Here is a 13,784-nt window from a genome sequence, read left to right on the forward strand (position 1 = left end):
TTAGGTGGCCCATGACAAATCCCTGGCCAGCCAGCTCCCACTGAACCCCAGGGAAGCCACCCCCCTGCACCTAAAATATTGTTACCTATGTGTCATGTATCAGTCTGTGCATATCTGTGTAAGTGTGTATTTGTATGTATGTGTGTGTGTATATATATATATATATATTTCCAAAGTAGAAATGGCTGCTCTCCGGTCTTAAAAATAAAGTTTTATTGAAACAAGTTTAAAAAGACGACCAACGTTTCAGTCCCCGAGAGCGGCCATTTCTACTTTGGAACTGTATCATTTGGAGCCCTGGTAATTGCGCCCGGCAGTGAAGAGGTTAAAGCGTGAGTGCAGGGGATTATTGTATTTTATATATATATATATATATATATATATATATATATATATATATATATATATATATGTATATATATATGTATATATATGTGTGTAAGGGGCAAATAGCCATATGGAGTAAGGATCCAGCATAAGCGTAGGATAATATAAAGGGAGCAAGAAAGAAAGTAAAGTAAATGGAAAGAAAAGAGAAAGTGTTGAAATGAGGAGTGGGTGGGAGGGTCATTCTGATGCTGACCTCAAGCGATATGAGTCAGGTAAAGGTATAGGGGAGTGAATTAATTTAAGCCCCTCCCACAAATACAGGCCAAACGGCCTTAATACTTGTGTAAGGGGCAAATAGCCGTATATGGAGTAAGGATTCAGCAAAAGCGTAGGATAATGTAAAGGGAGCAAGTCGGTTGTGGTGTGCCGAGACCGACGATACGGTAGGCCTGTAAATAAAGAGGGCAAAAATGAATAATCAAAGATTTAATACAGTCAACAAATATATACCGTATATACTCGAGTATAAGCCGAGTTTTTCAGCACATTTTTTGTGCTGAAAAAAAACAACTCTTATACTCGAGTCAGAGTCTGTATTATGGCAATTTGCATTGCCATAATACAGACCGGGGGAGAGGGGGGCTGGCAGAGCTGTACTTACCTCTCCTGCAGCTCCTGTCAGCTCTCTCCTCCTCCGCGCCGTCCGTTCAGCACCTCGGTCAGCTCCCAGTGTAAGTGGCTCTCGCGAGATTTACACAGGGAGCTGTACAGACCGCGCGGAGGAGGAGAGAGCTGACAGGAGCTGCAGGACAGGTAAGTACAGCTCTGCCAGCCCCCCTCTCCCCCCCACTGAACTACCAATGACACTGGACCACCAGGGAAGGAGCCCCCCTCCCTGCTATGTATCAAGCAGGGAGGGGGGACGAAAAAAAAATATAATAGAAAAAATAAAAATTAATAATTCAGTTAAATAATAATAATAAAAAAATATAATAATATTAAAAAATAATAATTAATATATCAAAATGCCCACCCCCACCAACACAAACACACACTCACACTTCATTCATATACACTCACACTTCATTCATATACACTCACACTTCATTCATATACACTCACACTTCATTCATATACACTCACACTTCATTCATATACACTCACACTTCATTCATATACACTCACACTTCATTCATATACACTCACACTTCATTCATATACACTCACACTTCATTCATATACACACACACTGCACTCATACACACACACTTCATTCATTATATACACACACTGGAAATAAATATTCAATTAATATATACGCACACACACTGCACTCATACGCGCACACACTGCACTCACACACACACTGCATTCATACACGCACTCACTGCATTCATTATATACACACACTGTAAATAAATATTCAATTAATATAATTTTTTAGGATCTAATTTTATTTAGAAATTTACCAGTAGCTGCTGCATTTCCCACCCTAGTCTTATACTCGAGTCAATAAGTTTTCCCAGTTTTTTTGGGGTAAAATTAGGGGCCTCGGCTTATATTCGGGTCGGCTTATACTCGAGTATATACGGTATACAAATTAACCAGACATTTCCTTAATTGCATTACAGTATTTAAAGGACCACTATAGGCACCCAGACCACTTCAGCTTAATGAAGTGGTCTGGGTGCCAGGTCCAGCTAGGGTTAACCCATTTTTTTATAAACATGGCAGTTTCAGAGAAACCGCTATGTTTATAAATGGGTTAATCCAGCCCTCAAATCCTCTAGTGGCTGTCTCACTGACAGCCGCTAGCGTGATTCTCACTGTGAAAATCACAGTGAGAGCACGCAAGCGTCCATAGGAAAGCATTGATAATGCTTTCCTATGAGACCGGCTGAATGCGCGCACAGCTCTTTCCTGGCACTATAGTGGTCCTTTAATTCTTGGAAGGATTTTGAAGGTAGGAATCTAGGACCGAAAGTGGACACCATTTGTTGTGGGTAGGATATTATGTATCTCTACTGTTGGTGTGTGTTGACTCGTTTCGGAATGTGGTAGAGCCAATAGGTAATGATATATGCGTTTACGTACATGGGATCGTTAAAGACAATGATCTGTCTGAGTGGTGGTGATGGTAGTGTATTCTCTGGCCTGAGAAAGGCATAAAAGGCAATGTGCATGGCTGGTAATGGCCGACTTGGTAGTATAATTGAATGGTTGTAGATCTAATAGGTCCGATAAGGATGAAAAGTTGGATGGCTATTGGTAATCTCTGAGAGGAATGTGGGGGACTGGATTCCTGAGTATATTCTTTTTTTTTTTTTTTTTTTATAATTCTTTATTTTTGTTGTGCTTGAAGGTTACATATACGCTTGCAGTGCCCCAACAGCGGTAACAAGAGAATCAGCATACATTGTTTAACAATACAAGGCAGTTAATAAATCAGCACATTTTGTTTTTGTAGCAGTAAGATTTGATAACACATACGCTTGATAACTATTACACTTGATCGGGAATTCTAAGCAGATATTTAGCATGGTCAGACGTGAGAACATAAAAGTATTTTTGAGAGTGCATGGCATTGGCATAGCCGGTCTTATATTGCTCTAGCAGTACTCGTGGGTACAGGGTTGAATATAACACATGAAACCTAATTGCTAGGCGGAGAACTATGCACATAAAAAACTTAAGGTAGACGTTTCCTGCTACGTCAGATAGCATAAATACAAATTGCTTAGGTAAGATATGGTAGGCTGCAAGGCTTAAGTTGTATGCTAGGTGAACAGATTTTAAGTATGACAAGCATTATAGGTAGATAAGCTACAAGCTTAGACCCCCCAGAGGCCCCCCCAAGCAAGCCATGAGTAAAAGACATAAGATTCGAAAATAGAATTGGCACATAGGCTGTTTCGTTGTCTAGATGTACTGCCTGGGAGTCCTGTCAGAAAGCAGTCCCCGATAGAGCCCTGGAGTCAACCTCTGTCTTGCAGGGGCCGTGTACAGACCCTCCATAGACATGCCAGCATGGGGCTTAGTGGTGTACTTGGTGACGTTGGGTTGCTGTGTGGCATTCAGGTAAGTCCTGTGTGGTTAGTGGGGATCCCCTCCGTGGTCTCATGATTCTGCAGTCCGTGCATTTCATGGTGGGCCTCGGCCTATAGCTTCGGTCCCCGTTGTAACAGGAGCCTCTGTCTTCACTTTTAGCCGCACTCTGTAGACTCCATGCGCTTGTCCGGGTCTCCTGAGTAGCAGGCCTTGGATCCCTTCTCGTTTTTCTTTTGCATGGTGCAGTGATGGTCATTGCGTGAGTGGGGATGCTGCATCCGCCATCTTGTGGTCGCGTGAGTGCCTGTTGTTTTTCCCGCTGGGAACCACTTGTCTTTAGTGCTGCCAGGTTGCCTCTAGGGAGCAGACCGGGATAACCCCCACCGGTCCAAAGGGGGGGGGAATGGGGCACTAATCGGCAGCGCAGGTCTAGGGCAGGGATCGGCCGCATCCCCACTCACCCAGATTCTCTAGGCCGCCCAGCCAGCTCCGGCTTCCTCGGTAGCGTGGACACCCGGTGGCATCAGGACACACACCGATAGCACCGTGGTCGGTTCAGGAGCACCCCAGGAGCATCCGGCATCGTCGATTAGGGTACAGATTGCAGTAATATCTGCTTTTGTTGGAGTTCGTGCCGGAGCTCTCCCTCCTGAGTATATTCTTGTCTGGTATGATAGCATGAAGTTATGGTAGTTTTGGCCATAGGTTATCCTGTGTTGTTGAATGCCTGTAAAATATATAATTAATGGTGTGTGAGATAGTTTAAGGTGGCAAAAAGAAGCAAAACCTAGGAGAAATGTTATGACACAGGTTGAGCTATGTCGTGTTCCAATGAAATTCTTTAAGCCAGGTGAAAAGCTGTGTTATGCGTTCTACAAGTATGGGATGAAAGTGCTAGGTGGGATAGTGCATGCTATGCTGCATGATTGTGTCTAATCCATGATTTTGTCTCTGGAACGAAAGAGTGGCCGTGACTGTATGGGCGGCTGTAGGAAGCGTATGATGTACATGCCTGGAATATAAATGAGACAATTGTCGGCAGGGATGTATACCCCGCCTGGTACATGAAAGTAAAAGAAATGTGATAAGTTGCCAACTAAGTGAGTTCCCCAGAAATATCATGACCTTATGGATGAGTAGTGGTGTTTGTTGATGATATGACATGTGCTTAGTTGTCTGAGTAACAACGGATTGATGACCCTGACCATGATTTACCCCATGCCCCAGCAGCTGCTACAATGGGGTAGATCCCCCAAAGGGGCTGAGGTGGTGGAAAAATTTCCAAACCTGGATGCCATGGCCAACAGCTCCAAAGTAATGGTTCCCGGTGGATCGCTGCCAAACCCGTGGTAGATGCCGCGTCTGACCATCTGGTTGGAGAAGTGTCAGACAATCCTGGAAGGAACATGCTTTTACCATGCCAAGTGGTTCAGAAATTCCCCCCCATGTGCAGGTCTGCTGTTGCTGGGGTGTCTAGGGACATCCTCTGATCGTCATGTTGGAAGTGTGGAAAAAAGGGGAAAGTACTCTGGATGTGAAAGTGTGGTCTTGTGGTATGATTGGCATGGCAAAATTAAGGAACCTGGTAGGAATTGTAGTTCCTTGCAGTTGTAAGTACTAAGCAGGAGGTAGTGATTGATGTAGTTGAGAATGTTCCCTATTTGTCTTGTGGTAACTTGCGTGTATGGATGCCGACTCAAGTCGTATGCCCAGTAATGTGATGATAGTGTCTGGGCCTTCTGTTTCTTATGGGGTACTGGGACGCCCAAGTGGTCAACCAGACTAAGCTGCCGTGAGGCTTCTAGTGATTTTTTTTTATCTTTGATCAACAAGAAGTCTTCTAGATAGTGTATGACTGTAAGGCCTCTGGATATGTTATCATAACCAGCACAGAGTATCTGCGAATATCGATAGTAGGCTAATCTGTAGCCCGAAAGTTGAGCAGGGAAAGGATTGCCCATTTTATGTCATGTAAGTGCCAGTGTGTAGGGTAGATGGTAGCCGTTTACTGCGTTGATGATATTGGTCTTACTTAACCAAGCTTCAACCCATGCATGAGTGATAGCTGTAAAGGTAGATCAATGGTGTTGTATAGTAAGGAAACTCCTCGGAGGGTATGAGGGAGTTGAGACTTGGGGTAGCGGAGGTGTGTGTTGCCAATAAGTCTATGGTTAGTCTTTGTTTAAGGGAAGATTTCCTTGTGACAATACCAGCATGTTTGGTGCCATGCTGTAAATGGTGGAGATTGGAAGACCCCTCTGCAAATCTTGGCTACGAGTGTGTTTACAGCCAATGGTTCTGTTGTGCTTACTGTAAGTGAGGGCATGCTATATTCCTTGAAGGTGTATTTATGATACCTGTATGGGAGCCATTTGAAGCTCCAGAGCTTTAGTAAATCTACTACAAGTCTGGAAGGGTGATGAGTCAGGAGTGTTGAAAATGCATTGGTGTGTACAGATGGTGAGTACGTTATTTGTATTGGGACACATGGTTTGTCATGTGCCCTGAACCATTTGAACATATATGCAACAGTCTATATGCAATGCAACTACTCATATCAATTGTCTCTGGTAGTTCAGAGGTGCTGGTACCTGAGAGTGCTCGTCCATTTGTTTGGGACAAAATCCCTTCTGTATGGGTACCTGCACAAGTAAACATCTCTACATATTCCAAATGCCAACCCAACCAAGGGATGGTCAGTTCCTGATTTACCTGGACTCCCTGTATCTGACCATCACAGATACATCATCATACATATATATGCCTTGCTTCCCCAATGTGCTGGGATCATACGTGCAGGATTAATGTCTTGTGTGTCATAAGAATTGATTGTACCAGGTAACCGAGTTTCGGTTGGTGCTGGTTGTACAATAGCGGGAGGCCCAGCCTTGTGAGGGCTGTGGTGACCGACTCGAGATTGCCAGTCTGTCATAATTTTTTTTTTTTTTTTTTTGGCTCATGAGTTTGAGTGAGGCTAGCATGGCCTGGGTGTCACCTGAGTTAGTGTAGCTGGGCCTTCCCCTGCCTCCGTGTTGTCCGTTGATGTATGGAGGAGTTTGAATAACTCTGCTTTCCTTGCTGTGGCAGGGTAGGGGATTTGTCACCTCCTTAGGTCGGTGGTAATGTGTGGGATCGTCCAGGATCTGATTGCTGCTGGACTAGCAATATCTCCTCTGCTTGAAGGTGTATCAATTCTAGCCGGGGTGCTAGGAAGAGGTGATTCTTCACCATCTTTTTGAGAAATACTTAAATAACAATAAAGATTGCAATTATTATTTTTACCCAGGGGTCTTGTATTGGCTTGCTAGCTAAGCCGTAAGGCGAAACGATTAGGCTTGGTGTTTTTTGGTGACTGGTGAGGCCCTGCTAGTTGCCAAGTGGCTTGAGAGGCTCTATCTATGCTTGGCGCGAGGGGATTTTGTGTGGCCACCGAACGTTGTGGCAGGATGTTGGCCTCTCGGTGACCGTAACCAGAAAATAGGAAGGGGAGTGACAGGTGAGGCCCTCTCTATGATACAATGCGAGGCGGCTAGCTCACGAGTGGCCCGAGGGGTGTATGCCTCAGAGTGTGAGGCGGAGTGTTGGCCTCGCGGGACCACTAACCGAAGCATAATGCAGAGAAAGAAGGGGGTAATACCTATTGGGCCCTAGAATCCTAATTGCCAGTACGCTATTACTATTCCCGGGAAGGTAAGAGATGGATAACTACGTGAGCAGGTGTATGTACCTGGTATTATGGTATTGAACCTGACAATCCGTATAGGTTTTTTAGTAGTAACTGTAACCTGAATGGATAAAACCGTATGGCATAAGGAAATATGGCATAGACCAAGCTTATCTTAATACGTACAGTATATGTGAAAAGTAAAGTGCCGTGATGTGTAAATATTAAACATCGTAGCCATACTGGTTAAATGTGTATCAATCTTAACCCATTAAGTGCCGTATGTACAGGGAGTGCAGAATTATTAGGCAAGTTGTATTTTTGAGGATTAATTTTATTATTGAACAACAACCATGTTCTCAATGAACCCAAAAAACTCATTAATATCAAAGCTGAATATTTTTGGAAGTAGTTTTTAGTTTGTTTTTAGTTATAGCTATTTTAGGGGGGTATCTGTGTGTGCAGGTGACTATTACTGTGCATAATTATTAGGCAACTTAACAAAAAACAAATATATACCCATTTCAATTATTTATTTTTTACCAGTGAAACCAATATAACATCTCAACATTCACAAATATACATTTCTGACATTCAAAAACATAACAAAAACAAATCAGTGACCAATATAGCCACCTTTCTTTGCAAGGACACTCAAAAGCCTGCCATCCATGGATTCTGTCAGTGTTTTGATCTGTTCACCATCAACATTGCGTGCAGCAGCAACCACAGCCTCCCAGACACTGTTCAGAGAGGTGTACTGTTTTCCCTCCTTGTTAATCTCACATTTGATGATGGACCACAGGTTCGCAGTGGGGTTCAGAACAGGTGAACAAGGAGGCCATGTCATTAGATTTTCTTCTTTTATACCCTTTCTTGCCAGCCACGCTGTGGAGTACTTGGACGCGTGTGATGGAGCATTGTCCTGCATGAAAATCATGTTTTTCTTGAAGGATGCAGACTTCTTCCTGTACCACTGCTTGAAGAAGGTGTCTTCCAGAAACTGGCAGTAGGACTGGGAGTTGAGCTTGACTCCATCCTCAACCCGAAAAGGCCCCACAAGCTCATCTTGATGATACCAGCCCAAACCAGTACTCCACCTCCACCTTGCTGGCGTCTGAGTCGGACTGGAGCTCTCTGCCCTTTACCAATCCAGCCACGGGCCCATCCATCTGGCCCATCAAGACTCACTCTCATTTCATCAGTCCATAAAACCTTAGAAAAATCAGTCTTGAGATATTTCTTGGCCCAGTCTTGACGTTTCAGCTTGTGTGTCTTGTTCAGTGGTGGTCGTCTTTCAGCCTTTCTTACCTTGGCCATGTCTCTGAGTATTGCACACCTTGTGCTTTTGGGCACTCCAGTGATGTTGCAGCTCTGAAATATGGCCAAACTGGTGGCAAGTGGCATCTTGGCAGCTGCACGCTTGACTTTTCTCAGTTCATGGGCAGTTATTTTGCGCCTTGGTTTCTCCACATGCTTCTTGCGACCCTGTTGACTATTTTGAATAAAACGCTTGATTGTTCGATGATCATGCTTCAGAAGCTTTGCAATTTTAAGAGTGCTGCATCCCTCTGCAAGATATCTCACTATTTTTGACTTTTCTGAGCCTGTCAAGTCCTTCTTTTGACCCATTTTGCCAAAGGAAAGGAAGTTGCCTAATAATTATGCACACCTGATATAGGGTGTTGATGTCATTAGACCACACCCCTTCTCATTACAGAGATGCACATCACCTAATATGCTTAATTGGTAGTAGGCTTTCGAGCCTATACAGCTTGGAGTAAGACAACATGCATAAAGAGGATGATGTGGTCAAAATACTAATTTGCCTAATAATTCTGCACTCCCTGTACAAGTGCAAAAGTGGTCTGTCCCCACCTTGTATGTTGTATGTCCCCTTGCTAGGGGAAAGTCTATTATGTGAGCAGCGTGCTGTGAAAAATGTATGTGAACTATATTACCAGTTACGTATATACAGATGCGTCTGCTACTGTGTAATAACATATGTATTTATACCAGATGTTTGATATAGTACTTGCTATGTGAATTGTTGTATGTCTTATTGAATGGTGGGGGTCAGTGAACATGGTGTTGCAAAATGCAAGTGCACTGGAGATCTGCCGAGTGCCCTATAGGTGGCAGTGTAGTTGGATACTGATTGGTATGTGAAATGTTGTTTGTCTATTGACCTATAGGTGTCATTGTTTTGGTGTTTGTAAAACCCCATGAAAATTGTCAATGTACTTGACAGACCTGTAGGTGGCAGTGTTGATAGAACCACTGGTGGTCTTGATCTGAAATGTAAATTATTGTGAATTAAACCTGAAGTTGAGCCTGTGCTGGAGTTTAATTTATGGTTTATGGTTATGTTTAAAATAATCTTATGTGTAATTTATATTGGCTGGTAAATTGTATATGACATGCGAAGACAGTTTTGCTGTTGACCAGTAGAGGTCAGAAATGCTGATTGTATGGTAAAAATACCCTTTAATCCTACCGTTTGACAGATAGGAGTCAGTATAAAAGCAAAAATGCTGTAGTTAGTTTGTTTGCTTATGAAGTGAAAAAGTCTGAGAAGCCTGTAGCATACCGATTGACCGGTAGGGGTCAGCATGTAGGCGAAAATGCCGTGGTTCGTTGCTTTGTACATGAAATGCAATAATGTCTGAGAAGCCTGTAGTACACCGAATGACCGATAGGGGTCAGTGTGTAGGCGCAAATGCAGTGGTTCGTTGGTTTGTACATGAAATGCAATAATGTCTGAGAAGCCTGTAGTACACTGAATGACCGGTTAGGGGTCCGTGTGTAGGCGCAAATGCAGTGGTTCGTTGGTTTGTACATGAAATGCAATAATGTCTAAGAAGCCTGTAGTACACTGAATGACCGGTAGGGGTCAGTGTGTAGGTGAAAATGCAGTGGTTCGATGGTTTGTACATGAAATGCGATAATGTCCAAGAAGCCTGTATTACACCCAAAGACCGGTAGGGGGTTTAAACGAATGATATGCATGAACATGCAATGGTTTTAGAACAGGCTTAGACAAAATGCAGCCGTAAAATGAGGACCTGACCCGTGCATGGTGCCGTAGGACTGATGCCTGGCGTAACGGGTAGGTCGACTTACGGTTTGTGAGTCACTTGGACACCATCCACGGCGATGGATTGAAGAAAGAAGGTGGTAGGCCGGAAAAGCCTGTGGCTGGATTCCTGACACAGCTCAGCAAACCTCATGGAGTAATCAGGTAAAATGGCGTCTGGATGACCTGGAAGTGGAAATCATTCTGATGCTGACCTCAAGCGATATGAGTCAGGTGAGGGGTGTCCCTTATATAGGGGAGTGAATTAATTTAAGCCCCTCCCACAAATACAGGCCAAACGGCCTTAATATATATATATATATATATATATACTGACACAGATATGTAAACACACTCCGATACAGTTTGTGTGTACATATGTATAATTGTGTATCTGCATTTTTTGTGGGTGTGTACCTGTGTGTGGATATTGGTGTTAGTGTGTGTATCTGTGTGAGCGGTCAGTGCCCTAAAGGTTTTTGTTACAGTAGTGTGAATTGAGATGTCACAGACAGATATTGGTTGGGTTATAATTTGTTTTGAGTTGCCATATTTTCAGGCAGCTTTCTGGTCAGAAAAAGGTTAAAATAAATGGCTCACAAACTTAAAAACGCTGGTTGTCATACCAGGATTTGCCATAAATGGGAGTATTTAAGGAGCAATTAGGTTTGTTTGAATCATATACGAGAATAGTGTACACAAAGCAGAGGGTAATAGGCGCTCGCTATAGTAAGTGGTGGGCAGGCAGCAGTGTACAAAACAAGGATTCCCAAAACCTTGTAAGTGAGAGTAGAAATCGGAAAAGGGGAGTGTATACCGCGCCTAGAGGTATTGGTATAAACAATTATAAAAAATTATACATACATATAGTCGATGGAGATTTTGACAATAGATGGTAACCTCAAAATAAAAAGCAAAACATAATAGTGCAATACAGTAAATAAACAAGAAAGGTCAGATAAAGCTATACACAGTCCACTCACATGGGGATGAGCTATAACAGAGCTCAGCTGTGATGCGCCTGGACGGTATAATCCCCGTCTCGGGATATATGGTGGTATAACTTCAGGGATATTCCAAGGTGCAGTGGTGCGTAGATCATAAAATCCAAAGATAAAAATATGGCAGTATATGGTGAAGTAAGTACTGGTGAAGTAGTAACAAGTATAAAAGGTATTGTACTTACAATTTCTAGAGCATGTAACCTGCTCTAGTTTGGACAGCCTAGGTGGTATAATCCCCACCAAGGATATGCAGGATCCAGGGAGTAGAAGGTGATAATAATAAAGATATATATAAAAGTATACTAAAAGAAGTACTTTAATATATAAAACAAACAAGTATAATAACAAGTATAAAAGTCCACTTTACGCGTTTCGCCTCACAGGGCTTCTTCAGAAGTGTGGAGCATCTCCTTCATGGATCCAATATTCCGGAATGACGCACCTACCACGTCATTTCCGGTTCGACGCGAGTGCCGCGTCATCACTCTGGCGACACCTGCGTTCCATAGACACAACCCGGAAATAGAAACGAGCGTTCCAGGACAGATAATCCGGAACTAGAAACCACTACACCACCAACTAACTTTTCCCAAATTGACAGCCATATAAAAACGGATCCATGAAGGAGATGCTCCACACTTCTGAAGAAGCCCTGTGAGGCGAAACGCGTAAAGTGGACTTTTATACTTGTTATTATACTTGTTTGTTTTATATATTAAAGTACTTCTTTTAGTATACTTTTATATATATCTTTATTATTATCACCTTCTACTCCCTGGATCCTGCATATCCTTGGTGGGGATTATACCACCTAGGCTGTCCAAACTAGAGCAGGTTACATGCTCTAGAAATTGTAAGTACAATACCTTTTATACTTGTTACTACTTCACCAGTACTTACTTCACCATATACTGCCATATTTTTATCTTTGGATTTTATGATCTACGCACCACTGCACCTTGGAATATCCCTGAAGTTATACCACCATATATCCCGAGACGGGGATTATACCGTCCAGGCGCATCACAGCTGAGCTCTGTTATAGCTCATCCCCATGTGAGTGGACTGTGTATAGCTTTATCTGACCTTTCTTGTTTATTTACTGTATTGCACTATTATGTTTTGCTTTTTATTTTGAGGTTACCATCTATTGTCAAAATCTCCATCGACTATATGTATGTATAATTTTTTATAATTGTTTATACCAATACCTCTAGGCGCGGTATACACTCCCCTTTTACGAGAATAGTGTAGTCCTCTTCGGTGGAATAGTATGGTGCCATAATGCCGATTTACAAAAGTCTAATTGTATTTCTTTTTATTGCTGTAAATGTTTTTTCATGCTTCAGTTTTGTTTAGATATTCACTTTCCCCAGAGGAAAGTAGTTCGTTCACATCTATGCATCAATGACTTTTCCTGCATTATGGTACTTTACATAAATTCCAGCGATGTATTTTCACTGAAGTCTTGCGGTTTCCATTTTTTCCTTTGCATAATTTCTCAGGACGAAAAAGTTAGTGAAAATGCAGCCCTGATAAGTGCCATTCCAACGGCAGATATGCTGTGGCAAGTATACTTATAAGGCCTGGATAGTAGTGTAAGACTTTTAAAGGAACACTGAGCAATATAAGAACTTCATCAAAATTCCGTTCTGGTGCCAGAAGGTCACTAGCGTAGGCTCACCTTAAGTGGTTTAACCCCAAGGTTTGTGTTCCAGTCCAGAATCTTCGTCTCGCTGCCCTTCCATTTTCTAAAATCCTCACACAAAAAAATGCAAACTATTGCAGAATGAGGCAGCAGTGCAGCTGATTGGCTGAGAGCAGTAAGGTGACGCTCTCAGTCAATCAGTGAATACTCATTCATAAAACTGGCTTGAAAAGGGTAATTTTTATGAATGGGCATTCGTAAAGTCGTCCGCTGCCAGATTCTGTTTTATAGAGAATTTTCGAAAAAAGGTCAGAGAGGCAGCCAGGCTTTGGGGTTTTACCGTTCGACAAAACGGTTTAACCCCTTAAGGTGAGCCAGCGCCAGGGGATCTCCTTGCACCATAACAACTAAATTTCAATGAAAATGTTGTGGTGCCTAAACTGTACCTTTTTTAAGCCTCATTTATATAATTACTAAAATCTATTTTCATTTTTTTGCAGGCTAATGAAGTAAAACTCAGCGATGTGGATTTCAGTCGCGATTTTGTGGTTCGTATGATCCCAAAGCTAGAGTGGGAGGCACTTGTGGAGGCTGCAGATAGTGTGAGTAGATTATTTTTTAATTATCATTATTATCTTCCCTATGTATGTCTGCTGATTTGGCCCTTGACAGGTGCAATGCACCAGAATACACATGAGTTTGGGTAACTGTAGCCTGCCATACAATGGGTCTCTTTATGCCTTGCCATCTGGATGATGGCAGTTCTATTCTAACAGCTGGCTCCCTCGCCTTGCAGTATGACCTTTCCCTTAGTCTGTGCAATGACATTCTTCGTGGCAGTTACAATTTCATTGCCTAAACTCTGCCTGCTTCTTCTCACAGCTGGGGCATGGGTCAGATCTACCCAGAGAGCTACAGCCGGATTATGAAAACAATGAAGAATTCCTGAAGAAGGTTCATCATGTTCTCCTGGAGGTAAACTGATGAAGGATCTACAAAATAAAGAACCTTGGG

The 13,784-nt window shown here is 42.7% G+C and overlaps 1 protein-coding gene across 1 annotated transcript in view; it reads left to right on the forward strand.

Annotated features, from left to right (window-relative positions):
• Positions 1-13,784, forward strand: part of TRMT112 (tRNA methyltransferase activator subunit 11-2) — a 31,265-nt gene that overhangs the window by 17,198 nt on the left and 283 nt on the right. Inside the window, exons 2-3 of the mRNA XM_063438082.1 lie at positions 13,271-13,372; positions 13,653-13,745. Of these exons, the coding sequence (XP_063294152.1) occupies positions 13,271-13,372; positions 13,653-13,745 (195 nt within the window). The remainder of the gene's footprint in view (positions 1-13,270; positions 13,373-13,652; positions 13,746-13,784) is intronic.

This window comes from Pelobates fuscus, chromosome 12, assembly GCF_036172605.1.
Source record: "Pelobates fuscus isolate aPelFus1 chromosome 12, aPelFus1.pri, whole genome shotgun sequence".
NCBI classification, from domain to species: Eukaryota; Metazoa; Chordata; class Amphibia; order Anura; family Pelobatidae; genus Pelobates; species Pelobates fuscus.